Genomic DNA, 20,599 nt, shown 5'->3' with positions numbered 1-20,599 from the left:
CATCAGTTCAGCAGTACACCGGCTGATGATGGTGCTGTGATTCAGTTTGTCTGGTATTTTTGTACATATGGTTTGCCAGTTCTGTGATCATGTCAAAGCAGCAACTTATATTAAAGAGTGTTTTATTTCCGTTGGAAGGACAACAGAAAATAACTATTATAAACATGTAATTACTAAAATCCCGATACCCTCACTTTGTATCCCTCTGAAAAATGAACCAATTTAAATAAAGAAATCCCTCCATGGGTGATACCACGATAGTGAGCGTTCATGTTATAGCGTTAACACCGGAGCTGTAAGTGGTCCGGTGTGAAACGGGTGTGATGGAACAACACAGCACTTTTAAATTTCAGTAATCAGAATACCGAAAATGTTTCCGTTGTTTTAAAAGGTTTATGTCAGTCTGCCTTTTCCCCATCGATACGCTTCCCGACCGCTGCGCACCATAGGGGGTTAAAGAAAAAAAAAAAAGAAGAAAAAAAGACGCGCACATTGCGCAAAACTCTGAAACAGGAGAAGCGGGACATAAAACGGAGCGACGAACTAGATGTGAATTATGGAATAAAAACAGAGAATCCAACGCGGAACAGTGAAAAAATCAACACATGATGTGAAACACCTGACGATTAGGCGGCGCAGCAGGTGATGAGTGAAGATTACTGATGGTCAATAAACGATAAAATAAATCTAGCAACAGGAAAGAACTAAAGTGGACATAGCAATAAACCAAGAGAGGATAATACTAATCAAAGGAAACTAAATGGAAGTGAGTGAATAACAAAATGCAAGAATAAACTAAGAAACTAAAGTCAATACAGAGGAATATATCTAATAGACCATAACACTAAATAACTTAACACTTCTTTATGTTTTTAATTAGATTTGATATATTTATTTCTTCAACATTATTTTTCATGTCAGTGTTAATGTCATGGTGGTGTTCAGTGACTCCATGACACTTTCAATTTGACTCATTAGGATTTGATTAAGAACCAGATTTGTTCTTTGTCATTTCTGTCCAGTAAAACTATTAATCTATAAATCAATAGACAGGTCTATATGAAGATATAATCCATGTTTCTGTCCCATATTTGTATGGCATTAAAAGGACCTGGAACTTTTGTTTTTCCACTGAAAGCTCTGGTTTGCACAATAAATGCCATGTGGGTGAAATTTTATGGATGATACTCTGATGTCCCATTCTCCTGAAGGCAGCACAGAGCTGCGCCACCAGAAACCGACAGAAACTGAAGAGCAGAAGAGCTATGATTAATGTAGTTACAGTTCTATCCATGTTTTAATGTTACAGAGCTCAGTCGGTTTGCAAATAGTTCAAAGTTTAAACTGGCACGTTGAACATCTTTTATCTGGTCATTTTGTGGAATATTTAACAACTAGAAAATGGCAAAGAATAATAATATTTTTTCCACTCTGGCTGCTGTTAGGCCTACCAATTTTAACTTGAATGTTCATTGCATTTTTCGTAGACGCCTGTGAAAATAATTTCTATTCCCATGGCTTTTTTGTTCTCTGGGAAATTATTTTTGATAATAAATACAGAAACAAGCATAAAAATCAAAACATCTACAATATTGATAGAAAATATTAATAATAAAAAAATGGTCAGTGCAAAGTAGCCTATAAATTCTTTGGTGGGGGCAGTGAGGGACCTGGATAAAGGCTTGGGGGGCGCTGGCCGAAAAAAGGTTGAGAAACACTGTCTTAGCTTGTACTTTCAGTTGAGGCACAGAATATGGAATATGCTTATAAATTAAGTCTTTTAAGGTGTACTTTATTTTTGACATCACAAAAAATGGCACTTGTGCTACATTCACTCCGCCATTAGCTTTCCTACTATCAACCACTAGAGGGAGATGAAGCACCACCTGTGGAGGGAAGACTTTCGGTTGATGTTCTCACGTTCTGTGTTGAACAAAAAAGAATAGCATTTTGGGACATTAAAGGAATAGTGCAAATGATATAAGAAGGTAGAAATTTCATTGCTCTTCTACTGTTTTATCTCTAGAAAACAGCTGGAGACACCCATACATGGTGGATCAGACCATTTTAAAATGTCATACAAGAAGGGTAATGGCTCACGTGTAGGATAAAAAAAGACTGCAGCATAAACGAGTGGGAGTCGAAACTTGAATAGTCATTGATAGGTGATTAGGAGACAGAAACTGACATTTAATGTAATATACTAACCATAGTAGCAATGGTTGAGTGTGCATTTTACACAGAAAAAAGGCGCGTCTCCATAGGTCCATTTTCATTTTCTCTTTTTGTTTACTTTAAATCTGACTGTGTTCTTTTCAAAAACATTTGAATGTTAAAAATATACATCACACTTTTCTGAGAGATTCTATTTTGGGGGCCTAAGATGAAAAAGTGTACATACTGAAGCTGCCACAAGGACCAAACATCTCTGGATTCATTTTTAGGGTTCTGAGTTTAGCTTCAGGACACAAAAAATAGATAAATAAAATCAGTGCAAAACACAAGCATTGTTGGTTTTAGGAATGCCAAATGTCAGATTTGAACTGAGTGACTATTCTGATGAGCAACAACACAGATTTACGGTGAAACGTATACAGTGGTTCTTCCTCAGCTGCTTGTCACACTTCTACAGATGCATTATGGGAAATGTGAAATCCACGGTTTGTTCTCTCACTACCTATTTCTTAGTCCAAACATGGCTGATATTCAATGTTAGCCATGCACTTAGCACGCTTTATATTGCTTAGCTCGGTTTTAGCTAGGTACCAAGCACTGAAGCAGAATTTTAACCAAGTATCTTTTATGGTCATGTATGTTTACAACCTAAACTTGAATTATATAAATCTTTAAACTCAATGTACCTTGCTGTACCTTTGCAATTTTAAAATCTAAAAACCCAAAACATTTTCTCCAGGCCTTTGATTTAACATCTTAACCACTTGAATACATGTAATAATTCAGCTGTACAACTTACAGATACAGACGTGTCCTTTTAATGTTCTTTGATTTTAATCCAGTTATTTTAATTTCAAAATGTACCTGTTTATGGTCTGATGCTGTCTGAACCTTTTGAACTACATCTAACAGATTCAGCACCTACACAGGTTAAACAGGGAAACCCTGGTGAGCCAAGACAGGGCTGGGCATTCCAGGGAAATCTAGATTTAGAGATAAAGCATACTACGTGTGTGTGTGTGTGTGTGTGCGTAATTATTGTTCATCAGCCCTTGATACCTGTTCAGACTTGCCACCTTCTCAGCTAACCCTGCAGAAAAACAGAGTTTAACTCTTTGGTATAATGTGAATAGATCAGTAGGAATGCTTTGCAGCAAGAAGTTCCAGTCCAGGTTCCTTTGTGTGGACTTTGCATGTTCTCCCTGGACATACGTGAGTTCTCTGTGGCTACTCTGATTTTTTTTCCACAGTCCAAAAACAGTTCTCTCTAAATTGCTCTTAGGTGTGTGTGTGTGTGTGTGTGTGTGTGTGTGTGTGTGTGTGTGCGTGTGTGTGTGTGTGTGTGTGCAGTGTTTGTCCTATGTGTGTCTGTGTTTCTCTGTGAAGGACTGACAACCTTACCTTTCAGCTAATGACCATTGGCGATAGAGACCAGTTCACCCAGGACACTGGGTGAGCAAAGTGGATGGATGGGAACCTTTCAAGAGAAAACATTCAACATTTCTCATACAAGCAAATTCAAGCACAAACAGCTCCACTCTGCACGTTTCATTATCCATTGTGCTGAATCAAAACACACCAGAGAACCAGCTCAACTACAACTAAACCGTCAATCTGGTCTTTGTCGGTCAACAGGCCCGTGTCTCCAACCAGTTTATGTCTGCACCATGAACAGGTGAAGCTGCAGAACATAACTTTTATGTAGAATTTTTTTTTTCCCACACTTCTGTTAAAACTATCACTACATTGTGGCAGTGTAATACAAGACAGATAATCAGCTAAAAAAAAAAATCCAGCTCCTCTGCCTTCTCTACTACAGAAGCCAACATCCAAGGTCTTATCTCCACTTTTGCCAGTCCAGCCAACCAGTGACAAGGAAAGCATATGGCGATCCCACTGCATGAAAAGTGGGATTTTTGACAGCTATTGACACCCAACACTGCCGATTGAAGGCTATCAGCAAGAGTTTTTTGTCAGAATGGGAAATTGTACGGAACTGCGAAGAATTGTCAAAAACTGTGTGTGTGTCCGTGTTGCCCCATCACCTCCCTCCCCTTGGGCCTAGGAGAGGCTTTCACATTTAAAAGAAGTTGATGGGAGCCATGCAAATGTAAATCAACTCTTGAGCACCAGCCTTTCAGACCGTAGTCTCTGTTGTTCACCCATCTTACCTTCTGTGCACCACCCAGGTCTGCTTACCAGTTCCAGGACCCGACCAAAAGTCCTCAGTGTTATTACTTTGAGAAATAATGAGATTTATTTAAGTATAAAACAAGCAGCAAAGCTGAAAAATCTCCCAATCCGTATTTGTGCCACTTAAATGGCACAAATACAGAGTGACGTTCACCAGCACTTGGCCACACTTAGCTCACCTCAGGGATGATTCAATCAGAGGTGGCCCATCGTGTGGGACAGTCATTATATTTTCATTTTTCTTTAAAGCACTTACTTTATTTTGAAAGTGCATTGAGACAACATTAGTTGTGAACTGGTGCTGTATAGATAAACCAAACTGAAACCGGAATGAATTGATTTTATTTCCATAATATTGTTTACCAGTTGTCTCAAACTTACACTGGTTTTCCTTTGTAATATCAAACACTGTAATGTGTCACGCGTGTTTTTATGCGTGAACAGAGTACTTCCTGTTGGTGGGATATTATTTAGGTTTAGAAGAAGGGATTTGCTTTTCTATTTATTTTTCCTGCACTTCCCACCTATAGAAATATGTTTTGAAAGGGGGATTTTATTGCAGTTTCTTTTCGTCATTCATCTTCTTCCTCATTCCTGCAAATCTGACTTGAAGAGGATATATTGATAAGAACACTAGCTTCAGAGACTATAGGCTATTTATTTGAAATGATTATTTTACAAAAAATGGAAACAAGCACATTCCTCTTCTTCTGCTGCCAGCTCTGCTGGGCAGCACAGAACGACTGCAACTTTGCTTTATGAAAAAGAAAAAGATAATAATTTGTTCCACAAACCAGTGCAGAGTTGCGTTCAGCATTATCGTCTTTATTACATTGTTGAATAAAAATGTATCGATTTATTTACAAAACATGACATCACTCAATTCGAAAAATTGGAATTCTTTGACCTTTTCTATCTTATTTTATTTTATTGCAGTATTTTTCTAAATGATATATGAAAAGTTAATAAATGCCTGTTAAATGTGGCATAATCTGTGATTAAGTTGTTTTTTCTGTCTAAAAATAGTTTAAGACATTCATTTGCAAACTAAACCTAGACTTGTTTCAGACTCAAATTAAAAAATGTTTGTGGTTGACGTTTCAGTGACTAACCCCATGTTTTACTAATTGTTATGTATCAGTTATGGCTTTATTATTGGATTAATTAGTTGAAGAGATAAAAATAGAAGTCTGCTTCTAATCTTCCTCTGAAACATTCTGCCCTCATTACGTCCTCCATTATAAATTCGGTCACAGTGGAGCTAAAATACAGAAATATTTCTTTAATTTGAAACAAATTAAGCTTTGTAAATGCAAATTAAATGTTTAACACATTATACTGGGTCTTAGACCTGCAGTACTTTTTATATGACGCCACTCATCCTTTCTAATGATGGCCTTTCTTAGCACACATGTAGCGTAACTCCGTCCCTGCTGTCGATAAATTGATTCTAGATCTCGTCAGATTCTCGTCTTCTTCTAACTGTTAAAAAGTTTTCCTAACAACTCCCTCGGAACCAGAACCGTGACTCCACTCAATTGGAGCCCCTTTTCATGACTCGGTTCCAGCAGCAGGGTCGGGAGATTTGAAACGTCTGTCGATCGGCCTTGGCCAACACATCCCAGGAACTTAAACCATAACTTCTCATTCCCATGTCCAATTGGCTAACCTGGTCTAACTAACTAAACCTAACCTGACTATGGACCTCATTTCATGAACTAACCATGAACAGGCTCAAACGGGGGGTCTTCCTGTGTTTCACTCGGTTGGTGGGTCTCCTGATACTGCACTGCACTACCACTGGTCAAGCCTATCATCTTCAGGCGGCGCAGGCTTGCAGCTTGGTCTCTGGAGGGTTAAAGTCCGTCATCTCAGTTATTCTGCTTTCAATGCTGAGGAGAACCTTTGCCTTTGGTTTGAAGAACATCAGTTTGTAGTAAAGGGCCAACGAGGCGAGCAGGAACATGGACACAAATCTGGAAAACACACAAAGCACAATCAGGGCGTCGCCATACCTTTACTTCCCCAACCAACCAGACGACACTTAGAGGTTAAACTAAACCTCAGAGAGAACGCAGCAACTGGACGGATGAGGTAATCTCTTTCAAAGAAGTCTGATAACATTTACTCCAAGATTTCTTAGAATGTTACCAACTCCTGGTTATTTTTAGGTTTTAATCAGGTAGAGAGATTAAATATTAAATGAGTCACTAATCACAACGAAATAAAACTAAACCACAACAAAGTTCCCAAAGCCACTCCAATCTTGATGCTTACGTTGCAGTGAGGATCCATACGGTGGGAGGAACGCCTGAGGACAAGAGGAAGACAAGGTTCAGAGAAAGACAGTAGATTTGAAGAAGCGTGAAGTCGGAGCTGCTGCAGGTGAGTTTACCTGTCGGCTCAGGATCCCCTATGACGGTTTGGTTCCAGCAAACGGTGTCAAAGTACTGAGAGCAAGGACTCAGAATGTCCAGAGAAAGGGCTGCAGGAGGCGACAACACGGCATTAAACTTAAAAAAGACTAAAGAAGCAACGAAACATTAGTCAGTGATCAGAGTTCAATGTGACAAAGCAACATTGAGGAGCAGAGGCGAATGGCTTTACCTAAGCAATTGGTGCATCGTAAACACTTAGTCCCAACTCCAGTGTAACCAACCTCTGAGCAGTTTCTGGTTACATAGTGATCTGGAGGTTTAATGCACACACACACACACACACACACACACACACACGCACACACACACACACACACACACACACACACACACACACACACACACACACACACACACACACATTAGTCCTGGAAGGTTAGCATCAGGATCGTCGTCTCTAGAATTTTTGCAGAACCTTCTAACCTTCGGGACACCTCTGACACAACAGTCCTGCTATGCTTTTGTCGAACACCATCAGCATGGCACATGCAACGCTCACCTGGAAACACACACACAAACACGCATGCAAGACAGTCAAACACACTCACAGTGGGAGAAAATTACAGGAAATTAAAACATTTAAATACAGATAGCCATTCAGTTTGATGCAAGAATCAACAACAACAACAAAAAACTCAGTGTGGTTTTTGATGATTAGGATTGTCTGTAAATCAACTTTAAAGTTCTAAGTTTTATCTCTCAGTCAGCAGGGCCAGTTCAGACATGCTGGACAGAAAAACCTGAATGTTGGAAACAAGCTTTGATTGCCACAAAGTAAAAGTCTTAAATAAACAAAGACATCATGTCAGATCTAGAAACTCCTAAGAGGAAACCAAAACTATCCACAGCTTGAGCCGTGAAACCCAAACATTCATTCATGGCACAACATGGAGCCACGGATGGTTTAGACTAAAACCTGCTCTGGATAACCAGTCTAAACATGACAAGCCAGGAGATGACAGAAGCTGCTGAATTACTGAGTGATAATAATAATGAAAAAAAAAAAAATCAATATCTGCCTCAGATCAGTTCTGAGCCGAAACAGCAGCAATTCCTCACCTGAAGTCTGGCCATGACGATGAGACTGTCTGAAAAGCACAAGCGGGAGTCGGCTTCCTCGCCCTTTTTAAACATGTTGCAACGTGACCTCACGCTCAAGATCCCACCCTGCAGGTCCATGACAACCGTTTGCTGTGGCGTTACATACAAAACAAAAATCCAGCAAGGCAGGACAAATCTGATCGGCTGAAAGAAAGTCCTCAAATAAACAACAGAAAACTGTCATTGCTGTTTGGTCAGAACAATAACAGGTGGATGATGAAACATTCATGGCTTTTACAATGTAAGAAAATGGACTTTTTGGACCATTTACATTATGTTATAATGTTATCCCTTCATCATAAACACATCTCTACCAGTGCCTTGATTTTTTTTTATTTTTTTGATTTTTTTTATGGATATTTAATAAATCCTTGAATCTCCTGTAGCAACTATTCTCTCCTCATAAACCTCCACTATTCTTGAGTTGGAGAAATACAGTTTCAATGCCGATTCTATAATGTGTCTGGACTAATGAGCCATCGTTTGGTCCAGGGAGAGAACTGAAACTCGCAGGATCCCGGCCCTCGAGAACCGACCTTTGACATCCGTACTGTAGATGTTTAGGGACAGGCAGGTGGGACTTTCAGAGTTCCAGAGTGGCTACATTTCAAAAGATGTTTCATGTTTTTGTGCCTCACTGTCACAAAAAGACCAACGTGGTGTTGATGTCGAATGTTGTTCTGTGGGAGTGTAAGAGAGGCACCGATTGGTCCCACATACCTACAACATCGTTTTCAGAAGACACTGACGCGTCCTGTTGTGTGAACTCACAATGTTCTTAGTTATTTACAAAAACAGACTGCATTCATCTCCCTGTGGATGGAGCTAATTGCTAATGTGCGATTCTCCAGCTCTGCGCTATGTAATTGTGGAAATTGTCTGCGCCGTGAACAGCCATCCTCCACTGTAAAGAGAGAAGAACGAAGCTGTTCCTGTGAAACCCTAAAACGGTACAACCTTCTTCACAGATGCCTGTCAGATCCCTGGTTCAGGATACAAGTCGCTCCTTGTTCTGAAACATCAAAAGTCACGCAAGGATGACACAGCCAACCTTTAAAAACGTTTAGGGTCATAAGGAAGTTGGAGAAAGACATCATCACAGTGAGTGAGTCATAGGGTGAACTGCAGAAAATACTAACAGCATTTGAGGAATCTGCCCATCCTCTAACCTGGAGTAAAATGCCAAAAATAATTGCAGAGTTGTTTTTTTTAAAGTGAGGATCAGGTTTGATCTCTTTGATCTGTGAAGAAGGTATGTTTTTCCACACACAAAAAAAAGATAAGTGTATTACAGAAACAAAGCAACAAAGAAGAAAAAATCACTTTTTGTACTTTTGTTTTAATTTGACAGCACATAGCACCACAAAGAACTAACTTTTTTTTCTCAAAAGTAGATCTGCATAGATCTTAAACTGAAAGTAGTTTTTTTCCTTTTTTTTACTTGCTTAAAGTCTGTTTTAGCAGTGTAAAACAGACTTTAAACAATTTAAAGTTTCAAAATAATATTTTTGCATTATAAATAATTAAACATTTAGATTTAATGCAATTATTGTCATAAAACGGTGGGGTTAAGGTGAGGATGAGGACGCAGGTAGACCCAGGTTGTGATGAAGATGAATATTTAATGATGAAAGTCAAAGGCACAGAACAACGGAGAACAGCCCGGAGAAGCAGGCATCATACGACAAGGATCCAAGAGACAAGGACAACAGGTGGGTTTAAATACACACGGGGTAATCAAGGGGATGAGACACCTGGGAAACAATCAGCGGGGAAGACGCAGAGACAGAGACACAGGGGACAAACTGAACACAAAAAAACTCCAAAACCAAATACACAGAAACACGATCATGACAATTATTTTACGTGGTTTTTCCAGATGAAATGTTCTTTTTCCTGCGATCTGGATTTATTGTTGTTTATATATATAATTTTTTTTTCCACTCATTTTCTCTTCATTAAAAAGTTGTCTCAATTTACCCCATTAATAGTAAAATTGCCTATTTCCTAGTAATTACACTCTTTTGGTCATGGTTTGCAGAATAATAGATTTTCATGAGTAAAAATAGAAGTGATTAATTTTCACTCATGTTTCACCCGTTTGCTGGTTTTCATACATATTAGCAAATAAGTGTTTCATGTCAAAAACATTTTTTTTCCGCCTCACGAACTTCATAAATGTCATAGTTTAAAGTCTTTTAACTTCATGTTTTCTGAGCTACGGTCATAGCAGCCTCTGGTGGCAGTAAAAGCGAACTGCAACTTTTTGCTTGATTTATCGCGTCGGCGGCCTTGTTGTTACTGCTTAAAAATGAACGGGCAAAATATTAAGACTGTTGAGACCAAAGCTACTGATTAAAATTACATTCTGCCACGATTTTAAAAATAATCTGTTAAATAAATATCTTATAAAGATTGATTAGATATTTGGGTGAGCTACTGCTGCCTCCTACTGGCCAAAAGGCGCACAAACAGCTGCTGAATCTTTTAAAATAAAACTTTGAACGCATGGAAGATTTTAGATAATATAGTAATAATAAATGTGTAATATAGCAGTAGATTGTTAATAATGGTGTCTCCGTTCTTTCTTTAAGCAGATATAAAGCCTACAGAAATGAATGAGTTAGGGTGGGGGGGGGGGGGGTTTCACATGAGGTTGCAGTTTGTCTAGTGTCCACTAGAGGGGGCGACATGAACACGATCAGTCTGAGAAAACTTCAAAACGAGAAATGAAACAGTGACATAAAGGAGTTAAAGCAGGTAAAAATAAATAAATAGTTGCTGACAATATGATGCATTAATCCATTAATAAAATGGGTAGAAAAATGCTTGTGCTAAAAAAAAAAAAACCATGCAAACCCAGTCACTCTCACACACACATACATATCAATAAATATATTTTCTGACTTCCTGCTCTGGTCAAGCTCGCTCTCACTGCCTCTAGCTCTTGTGGTTTCGTCGGTCTCTCCTGTCCTACAAGCAGGATGTTTGTTTGTTTGTTTGGTTGCTTGCAGGCCCGTTCGCTCTGCTGCACGATAACACTTCTGACCTCGTTCACATAGATACGTCTACTGATACTCGTCAAAACCAACGAACAGGGCTCCACCTTCACTTACGCACAAATGTACTTTGCAACGGCTTTGTCTTGGCAAAGTTTACAAATCCCCAGCAAGCGTGTGGGGAATCAAAAGAAACTTGTATTTTCTTGTGATAACAGAAACATATTTTCACAAGGCAACACTTCCTGCTCTTTCTTGCATTTATCTGAGGCGACAATCTCAGGATTAGTGTTGCGTTTTAATACTTAATGTCTAAGAAAACATTAGGCAGTCGTCCTACGCAGAGACTCTGCATGACTCAGGTAGTTTGAAACGTTAAGTGTTGCTCAGTAACAATAATTTTAATTTATTTGGCAGGGACACGTTTATTAACATCCTTCTTAATAAATTCCAAAGACTATTTTTTTTTTATCTCTGGTCTCTGAAGAATGTTCAGTTTGTCCAAATAAAAAAACAAAGGCTAAAATTACTGAACTACAAATTTAGTAAATAAATACAATAAAAAATATTCATTAGAAATACTTAAAAGTAATGTAGACTACACACACAATCATTATAAAAAGTATAAGAATAAATGAACCTAAATTAATTAAGTAAAATTGAGTTTGCATCTCATGTCAGTCGACAATATAATCGATAATTATCGATTTGTTTTTTGCTTTAAAAAGCTGAAGTACTGCCAAACTGGTGGAGTGACTTTTCCTGTTTTATCCACAGTTTTCACTGAACACAGTTGTTTTCTTTTTGTTGTTTTTTTTAAGTAATTTGAGGTGAAACCTGAAACTGCTGTGCAGGTTACTCAACAGGTTGTTGCTAGGTAACCAATAACTGAGGCCAATTGATGCTATCAAACTTGCTTAGCTGGCCTTCAGAGGTTGAGCGACCCAAGCTTTTTTCCCAGAATGCTGTGCGGTTCTGGTTTGGAGATCAGTGAAATTATTGAATATTTTATTGGATGGGTTATCAATTGATATTGATCACCTGTATATCGTGATATGTATTGTCACTGATTTATTGCCCAGCTACTAATATCTTCAATGATTCAGATTTTATATGGATTCTTCATAAAAAGAGTCAAAATGACACTTTTTACTTAAAAATAATAATATTCAAACAAATAAAGTTTGTTGGATTTTTGGACCAGGAACTTGGGCTTTTTAAAAAAATGAAAAAGAAAACTTTATTGGTAACAGTTCAGGTGTGAAAAAAAAATCTAGTCTTCTTTTTTAGTCTGTAAAGACTGTGAACGTTACTGGTTTTACAGTTGCTACTGTCATTTAAGCTGGGTGACTTCGCCAGAAACACTATTGTTCAATTCCGTTGGAAAACCAGCAGCATGCATCAGGGAACGCCTGAAGAACCCCGTTTTATTTGCTGGAAGACGATTTCTACTGTGTTCTAGAACAGACTTTAGTTAAAACAGTCAGCTTGTGATAAAGTACTACGTATATTTTTCAAAAAGAATAAAGTGAAAAGATCCACAATAAAAGTTCCATCTCCTACTCATAGTTTTATCTTGAAACTGTCTTTAAACAAAAACTTGTTAAATATTCTTTCGAGTTTTTTTCAAGTAAGGAATATTGAGGCAACATAAACATAACCAACAGGTGAAAAACCAATATAACAGTTTCTCGTCGATGCAAAGTTTCCTTCACATGGTATCAGCTTTGTCCCACCCTCTGCCCTTTGTTTGATGAAAGGGTTGAACTGACCCCAACTCCACCTCCCGTCACCTCATCACTCAGATTGTATGGACTGGAACCAATCACAAGTCTGAATGTTGAACTTAACCATTTATACTAGCCAATCACAAACAGAATTGATCTCATATGTGATCTTTGTTTGTCTAATAACCCAGAATACAGACCACAACGCTTTGAAGATGGAGCTACTGTTTGTGATTCTTTTGATCTTCTGCAGAAACAGTGAGTATTTGTGGTATTTTTCAGGTCATTTGACTCTTAAAATAGTGAATATTTAGAATTATAAATATATTAAATCTGTGCTTTTCCATACAGGTGACATGCTCTCTACCAACAATGCCTCAGATATGCATCAGCAGACTGGGATTAGGACCGCTAAAGTTGGAGAGACAGTGACTTTATCCTGCTCCTGTAAGCATGATTCTGTAACTTACCTCCTTTGGTTTCAACAAAGCCCGGGTGGGAAGCCTCACATTGTATCAAAGTGGATGAGGCACCACACGGAAGTTGAAATTCCCCTTGCATACAAAAAAAGATTTCAAGTTGTTGCAAACTCCGCAAATGGTGTCAACGATCTGATGATCTCAAATCTTCAGCCTTCGGACTCAGGAACGTATTACTGCGCTTTTCTAAGATACACTGACCTTGTGTTTGGACAAGGAGTATTCCTCCATGTCAAGACATCCCCATCAAAAAACACAACGTTGCCCTTTCGTCAACCAAAGCTGAAACTACTACACCTTGGAGAGTCTGTGAACCTGAGCTGCAGGATCTACGCGGAACCCTGTGCAGCAGAACCGGACCTCTATTGGTTCAGAGACGCCGGGTTGAAACCCGGACTCCTGTATCCCAGTGACAGTCACTGTACAAGCGGCTTCAACGGCACATTTCGTGGTAAATATTGCACTTCCAACCTCATGCTAGATCTGATGAGGTCCTCAGATGCAGGAACCTACCACTGTGCTCTGGCTTCCTGTGGTGTGGTTGTTTTTGGAGGGGGAACAAAGGTAGAAATTATAGGTATGTGGCCTAGTCAAAGCATCTTTTCAACCAGATTAACAGGAATTAAAACAATCTTGTTTTATCAAATATTAACGCAACTATTTTTTTTCCCATCACCCACTATAGTCCCGCTTCTCCTGGTGTATTGTTTGAGTGCAGCTCTGGCACTATCTATCATCGGGGTCCTTGTTTTGACTTCCTTCATGTACAAGCTAAGCTTAAAACTCAAGAGCGTCTGTGAAGGTGAGACCATGAAATAAATTTAAATAATCTATCTGCATCAGCCTGACCGCATGGTTCAGTCATACTTTGGTTTACAGGAGTTGATGCCAATGAGAGACCTCCTTCAACCAGAGCAGCTATGGTAAGTCCAGAAAAATATTTCAATAATTTTTTTTTTCCATCTTAGTATTACTTTTTTAATCTCCTTCTAGTTGTTCAGCGCTTTCCTTAAAAGCACCTTATAAATACATTTGTTCTTATTCCTAGTTATTGGTGTTCTTCTTCTTAAAATTATTATTAGCAAAAATAAGATTATGTTAATATAAATTATGCTACTGCTGGCTATCATGATAATGCTATCATGTCACCACTTTAGCTAATAATGGTATGTTAGTAATTCCCATTGTATGCTAATTAGGGAATGTTAGCCAATTTTGGGATGGTAATTTAAGGAAGGTGAACTAATCCATATAGTAGATTATGTTAGTTATAGGTAAATTAAATGCTCAGATTGAGTTGTTACTTGATAGCAATGTAGCTAATACTGGCAAATAAGATGCTAGTAGCAAAGCCTCAAGTTTAGGCTACTATTAGCAAAATTGGTACAATCTCTATGTTACCAATTTTGCTTTCACAATCATATGGACATCAAAAACACTTCTTTTGTGAAAACGCTAAGCCTTTAACCTACAACCTCAAAGAATTCATCATCTTGTAGTTTATCAGTTTTATAATCTAACGTGACATGGAGAAGAAGCTCCACACAACAGTCTCCACTGATTTGTAGTTTGCCATTCTTGTCGTCTTTATCGCTTTATGTAAAGGCCTTATGCGTTCTCCATGTTTAGGGCCACTTAAAGGTCTGGAGGAGTAAAAAATGGCATTTTGGGACATTCTTGTTGTTTCCATGTGGACGTGGGGGGTCTTTGAAACAGATAGGCAGTTTTAGAAAAAAAAAAACGTTCCTGTGTGAACTGAGCGTTAATTTACTGCGTTATAGCTATTCAAGTACAACCATGCTTCAGAGGTTTCAGTTTTACAGTAATTTCCACTTTTTCCACCCATAGCAGGAGCGTGAGCCAGGAAGTCTCCATTATGCCGCAGTGAATCTGAGGAGGAGTACAGAACAACGGCTTGGAGGGGACACAGAAGAGGCTTGTGTGTACTCCAGAGTAAAGAGACCAAAGGAGTAAATATCTGAAGCAAGAAAAAGACAACTCACATGATTGATTTAAACATGTTTGAATGTGGTGCAATGTTTGCCAAATGAGTATTGCAAGTACAACACCGCTTTGAGAAACAATAAAATGTCAAATTAATTTAAATAGCAACGCTGAAGTTTTATGAATTTTCCCTTCAAGCACCTTTGCTAACAGTCTGCTAACCTCAGTGTGTAATAGTGTCAACTGTTTGGCCCTCCACTGCTGTGGTGAAGGTGTTATTACTGTAAAGAAGTTTCCACTGGTGGAAACTTAAACCCCAAACATGAAGACTGGGCCTTCAGTCCACACCACTGAGCTATTCAGGCCTTGCAGTAACCTGCTGCGTATTTAGGAACTGGTAAAAGATTCTTCTTTTCCATGTTACAAAAAAAAAAAAAACTTTCAGAATTTTATGTAACTGAGCAAAAAGACACACATGATTGTGAAATGGAAGAAAACCTGCACATGATTTTCCACATTTTTAACAAATAAAAATCTGAAAAATATGGCATCCCCCTTCATTTCAAAGGCTGTTTATTAGAAAACATGCAACATCTTCATATATCAGATTGCAGTACTGTGTTTATTCCTACCTCATTACAAACTCTGTATTATTCTGAATATTTAGAGGTTTTCCAAGAACATGTAGGTCTTTCAATTCCAAAAGAAATACAGAACGAACAAGAGGTTGTATTTTGGAAAACCTCAACAACAATGAAAACATCTCCACTAACTCCTCTTCTGTTGGAGCCAAGATTAAATAACTGCTCATATATTTTAGACATATGCATTTTGTATATTTTTCCAAACTGATTCATGTTTCTAGTTTGCTTCCTTTTCCTGCCAGACTGTTTCCTATTTTCATTCCTGAGAATAGCATGCTTTGAATGTTGTTTGTGAATTAGATCTTGTAGACTTATAGATTTGGAAAAAGGTTAATTTGTGTGGTAAGGTTATTGATTAATCTTTTTTCTGTGTTTACCCATTTCTCTGAATTCCAGCTCAGATACGGTAAAATCAACGTATAACATAATGCGTTGGTTTAACAAATCCATCTGGTTTTTATCCGATCCAGCGTTCCTTAGACACATTTCACGCCTGGTTTGCAACAGACTCTATGGTCTAAGATTACACCAAAGAATTTGAGTCCTTTTACTCTTTGCATGACCAAAAAAAACAAAACAAAACAACAAAAACAGACCACTTAGGTCAAGGAAAACATGATATGTGTTAGATTGTAAAGTAATTTGCTTACTTTCAATTCATGGTCTCTTTGGAGGAGCTGTAAAGGTCCTCTACTCAGCTACAAGAAGCTGTTATAACTATTACAGATGCAAATTGAAATAGGAAAGCTATGGTTGAAAAATTAACACAAAAAGTCCCCTTAAATATGTATTGAAAGCCATGTAAACTTGTGGAAGCAGTAGTCAGATTAGACAAAAAAAAAAAAAAAAAAGTATTCTTTTTGGCCTGCATGCAGAACCCACCACCATCCCCAAGCCAATTGGTTGCAGTGGGTTTTATTCTGGGATGTTAGAGTCTATAGTGACACAATTTTTAGATTTTTTTATTTGTGAAAACATTTAAAAGTACACCTAAAACAGTCAGTGTACATTTGATTAGCTGTTATCTTCCACATTTATCTCCCCATATATTCCATCTTTTTCTCTGTGTTTACCCATTTCTCTGAATTGCAGCTCAGATATGGTAAAATCAACGTACAGCATAATATGACTTGACATGACCTTGTTGAATTCCAAAAAGGTTAAACCGCAATAGGGAAAAGTAAAACTGCATATCAGAGAATCACTCTTTATGAAATTTGTACAAGTCACCACAGATTAGTTTTACTTATTCAGTGACACATGATAAATCTGCCCCTATTATAGTACAGTATTATGTGTTAGTTAATATCTTATTTGTTGATCCCCATGTTTCCTTTCCAACGCTTAGCTCTAAACTAAGATTAGCTTAGACCAACTGACAAATTTGCTATGTGCTCCAAGACATATAACCAATTGGAAATGCAAAGTAGAAATATAGAAGTTTTTTTTTTTTTTTTTTTTTTTTTTTTAGAAAACAAAGTTTGATTAATTTGTTGAATAAGATTTTGAAAACATTTTGGAAAATTGATTCTCAGTTCACCGCAGAGATGGATAAAATTTAGGGGTTTGGAGTATGGTGGATTTAGAGCCACCATACTCTAAAGTATGGCGGCTTAAACTGACAAAATTAGAAGCTGTTTTAAACAAATTAAAATAGGAAAAACCATTATGTGAAATACACGACTACAAAATGGTCAGCAAACAAGAATATTTACATTAACCAAAGAGCTAATGTAACTTGGCTGAGCAGTAATGGCAGGCTAGCTGGTTTCAGTAGTTTGTCTTACAAACCAAGACGAAACACATCTTAATTCAATCCCAATAGGTACTCAAAGCTTAACACAGAAAACACAGTAATATGAAAACACAGACCTTTTATCCATGCCCTAGTGTGGTTCAGTCCCAGAGCTGATAAAATCTGAACGAGGAATGTTACTGCCTGTTCAGATCTCCTGGGAGAAGGAAATGACAGAGGTAAGTATTCACAAACACTGAACTGTCATATTTTGCTTCCTTAAATGTTTTGATTTTATTATATTAAAAATAATAATAATAAAATTATGAAAAGTTATCAATTTACCCTTTTACCGAAAATGCGAAGATGAGGCTTGGCCACACATAAACAAAACTCCTACTTTCAAAATATCTCAAATAAACTGAATTGAAAACCCAGAAGCAATACCTCAGAGACAGCGGGTTAAAAAAACATAAGCAGCATATACAAAACATGACTGACAGCACTAAGACCCTCCTCCTGCCTCTGATTGGTTGATTGATTCTGACTGAGTGGTGTATTTCTGCAGTTAGTACTGGGAACACTGGAATTAGGCAGGGGAGCTTGAAGTTTTTCATTTTATCTGTTTTATATAACTCACACAACATAATGGTAATAAACAAATACCTAGCAAACATTTTTCTTTTTCTTTTTTTTACTTTTTTTTTTTTTTACAAAAGTTACATAATGCAGCTTTAACATGTAGTTAATTAAAAGCAACTCAAACTTTAAAGACCATAAAGAATGAAAAAAAAGTTATTTCATGTTTGCGTATAAACTATTGTTAGCACTGCAGCACAGCTACGCCCAACAGGAAGTTAGAATGGCAGCAGTTGCAGAATAACATACATAGAATGTTTTACTCACTGTCTTTATGAAATAAAGACAAACACTCACCTTCATACACCCATACAAAAAATAAAGTGAAATTACATTTACAGAAGAACATGTAACAGCCTGGATGGAAATGAGCAAAGCGCTGGCTTGTACTGACAAAACAGAAAAAGCTCCACATGTCAGACTTTCTGTCCTCCAGTCACAGAATGGGCAGAACTGAACTGATCCGATTCCACCTCCAGTCGCCTGATGTGACAGATCTTCTAAACCTGAACGAATTGTAAGCCTGGTTTGAAACGTAGCCACTCGTCTAAGCCAATCACAGGCAGCCTTAGTCTTCTTCTAAGAGCTCGGGGGCCATCTGTGAACTCAGAATACAGTCTGCTTAACTGCAGTGATGGAGCCACTTTACATTCTTCTCCTGCTTCTCTGTGAGTATTGACTAGATATTTAGTTGTGTTTCTTTGGGTATTGGTATTCTGAAAGGGAAAAAAAAAAGATTTTTACAGGAGTAAATTAAACCTTCATTTCTTTTACAGGCGAAGTGCTTAATGTTTTGAACACCTTAGATATTATTCAGGATTCTGGAGTTAGGACTGCTAAAGTTGGTGGGACAGTGACTTTACCCTGCACCTGTCAGCATAACGCCGTAACTTATTTTTACTGGTACTACCAAATCCAGGGAGAAAAACCCCGTATCATATCAAAACAGATGAAGTATGACGCGGAAGCCAAAATTTCCCCTGCATATAAAGAAAGATTTCGAGTTCTTGTGAGGTCCGAAGCTGGCGTCAATGACCTGATCATCACAGATCTTCAGCCTTCGGATTCAGGAACGTATTACTGCGTGATGTTGGAGTTCAACGCCATTGAATTTGGACGAGGAGTTTTCCTCCATGTGAAGACATCTTCATCGAACGCTCAACCGTCCAAACAACAGCCAACGCTGAAGAAGCTTCTACGACTCGGGGACTCTGTGAATCTGAGCTGTAGCGTGTCTGCTGAGCCATGCGAAGGGGAACGGAACCTCTACTGGTTCAGACGTACCGCCTCCCAGCCGCCACTCATGTATCCCAGTGAAGGGCGTTGTACAAGCCTTTATAATGAAACCCTCTACGGTATAAACTGCACTTCGAACCTCGAGTTGGATCCTGTGAGGTCCTCGGATGCAGGGACCTACCACTGCGCTCTGGCCTCCTGTGGGTCGGTTGTTTTTGGAGGGGGAACAAAAGTAGAGGTTGCAGGTATGTTGTCACTGAATGTGCCCAACTATTTAGACAATCCAAATTAATCACATTAATTCTGTCCTATCAAAGACTGGTGCAATATTTCAGTTTCCTTTTTTTTTATTTCTGCATGTTGACCTCCACCACAGTGCCTTCAGTCGTTGTGGGTTCCCTAAGCGTTGCTCTGGCACTTTCCACCATCGGGCTCCTTGTTTTGAGTTTCTGGAGGTACAAACTGAAATCAAAGCTATGCTCTTCCTGCAAAGGTAAGGTTTCTATAGTAACTCAACATAATTCAGCTTTAAACCTTCATCCGAGGTGCTCATTTGCATGCCGTGGTTTATAGGGACGGGTAAACACCGGATGTGTTCCGAGGCCCGAAACGCCACCGTAAGTCAACACAAATGTTCTTGTTCCCTTTTTTCACTTAACTTCATCTACCTTTACTTGAACACAATTTTTTTTTTGTCAAAAGCAGGAGAATCAGACAGAAAGCCTCCATTATGCGGCTCTGAATCTGAAGAGAAGCGTTGAAAGACAGCAGCAAGAGGACAACGTTGAGAGTGCCTGTGTGTACTCCAGAGTACGGAGCAGAAAAGAATAAAGCACAGCCGTCTACATGAAGGAAATTAGAACCTATCAAAAATATTTGAATAAAACAAAGTACTTTTTTTTTTGTCACTTTTGTTTGTCATTCGAGTTCTGCAAAATGCCCCATGGCTACTGAGCTCATATGCTAATACCTGGTTTAAATAAAGGAAATGAAATATATGCAATAGACTCATAAAAAAATCCCCAGTCTATTAATATCTTTCACAGTACAAGCTGTGAAGCTCCATTTGTAATGGTGTCACTGCTTAGCCTCCACTTCTGTGGTGACGGTGGTGTGTGTTGCACAGCAGAAGTTTCCACTGGTGGAAACAAAAGTTCACTCAGACCTGTAACACATACAGGAAGGCTGAGCCACAGTGAGATATACCTGAACCAACTTAGTGATGCTGCCAGAGAAATGAAATATCTTGTGATACAAGAAATATCACAAGACTATAAAATACTAAACTT

The 20,599-nt window shown here is 38.3% G+C and overlaps 3 protein-coding genes across 5 annotated transcripts; 2 read left to right on the top strand and 1 right to left on the bottom strand.

Moving 5' to 3' along the window:
• Positions 1–5,172: 5,172 nt before the first annotated feature.
• LOC148153883 (uncharacterized) lies at positions 5,173–8,000 on the bottom strand. Its single transcript, XM_088015924.1, has 6 exons — positions 7,866–8,000; positions 7,230–7,305; positions 6,976–7,056; positions 6,764–6,853; positions 6,646–6,679; positions 5,173–6,344 (listed from the first exon to the last, which is right to left on the bottom strand). The coding sequence occupies exons 1-6, from the start codon at positions 7,983–7,985 to the stop codon at positions 6,188–6,190; spliced, it is 558 nt and encodes a 185-aa protein (XP_087872050.1). The 5' UTR covers positions 7,986–8,000; the 3' UTR covers positions 5,173–6,187.
• Positions 8,001–12,695: 4,695 nt separating this feature from the next.
• LOC106917178 (uncharacterized) lies at positions 12,696–15,601 on the top strand. Of its 2 annotated transcripts, none has more exons than XM_088015940.1 (5): positions 12,696–12,891; positions 12,985–13,689; positions 13,798–13,914; positions 13,992–14,035; positions 14,964–15,601. In XM_088015940.1, the coding sequence occupies exons 1-5, from the start codon at positions 12,744–12,746 to the stop codon at positions 15,084–15,086; spliced, it is 1,137 nt and encodes a 378-aa protein (XP_087872066.1). In that variant the 5' UTR covers positions 12,696–12,743; the 3' UTR covers positions 15,087–15,601. The 2 variants fall into 2 exon arrangements, with proteins under 2 accessions (XP_087872066.1, XP_014841446.2); XM_014985960.2 differs by having other exon boundaries at positions 12,766–12,891; positions 14,961–15,601.
• Positions 15,602–18,668: 3,067 nt separating this feature from the next.
• On the top strand, positions 18,669–20,209 carry LOC106917171 (uncharacterized). Of its 2 annotated transcripts, none has more exons than XM_014985952.2 (5): positions 18,669–18,742; positions 18,851–19,555; positions 19,687–19,803; positions 19,884–19,927; positions 20,016–20,209. In XM_014985952.2, the coding sequence occupies exons 1-5, from the start codon at positions 18,709–18,711 to the stop codon at positions 20,139–20,141; spliced, it is 1,026 nt and encodes a 341-aa protein (XP_014841438.2). In that variant the 5' UTR covers positions 18,669–18,708; the 3' UTR covers positions 20,142–20,209. The 2 variants fall into 2 exon arrangements, with proteins under 2 accessions (XP_014841438.2, XP_087871907.1); XM_088015781.1 differs by having other exon boundaries at positions 20,013–20,209.
• Positions 20,210–20,599: the final 390 nt, after the last annotated feature.

The sequence above is a fragment of the Poecilia mexicana genome, unplaced genomic scaffold (genome assembly GCF_051168715.1).
Source record: "Poecilia mexicana isolate PSO_F unplaced genomic scaffold, ASM5116871v1 scaffold_18, whole genome shotgun sequence".
NCBI classification, from domain to species: domain Eukaryota; kingdom Metazoa; phylum Chordata; class Actinopteri; order Cyprinodontiformes; family Poeciliidae; genus Poecilia; species Poecilia mexicana.
This window is presented reverse-complemented; position numbering and strand designations above follow the sequence as displayed.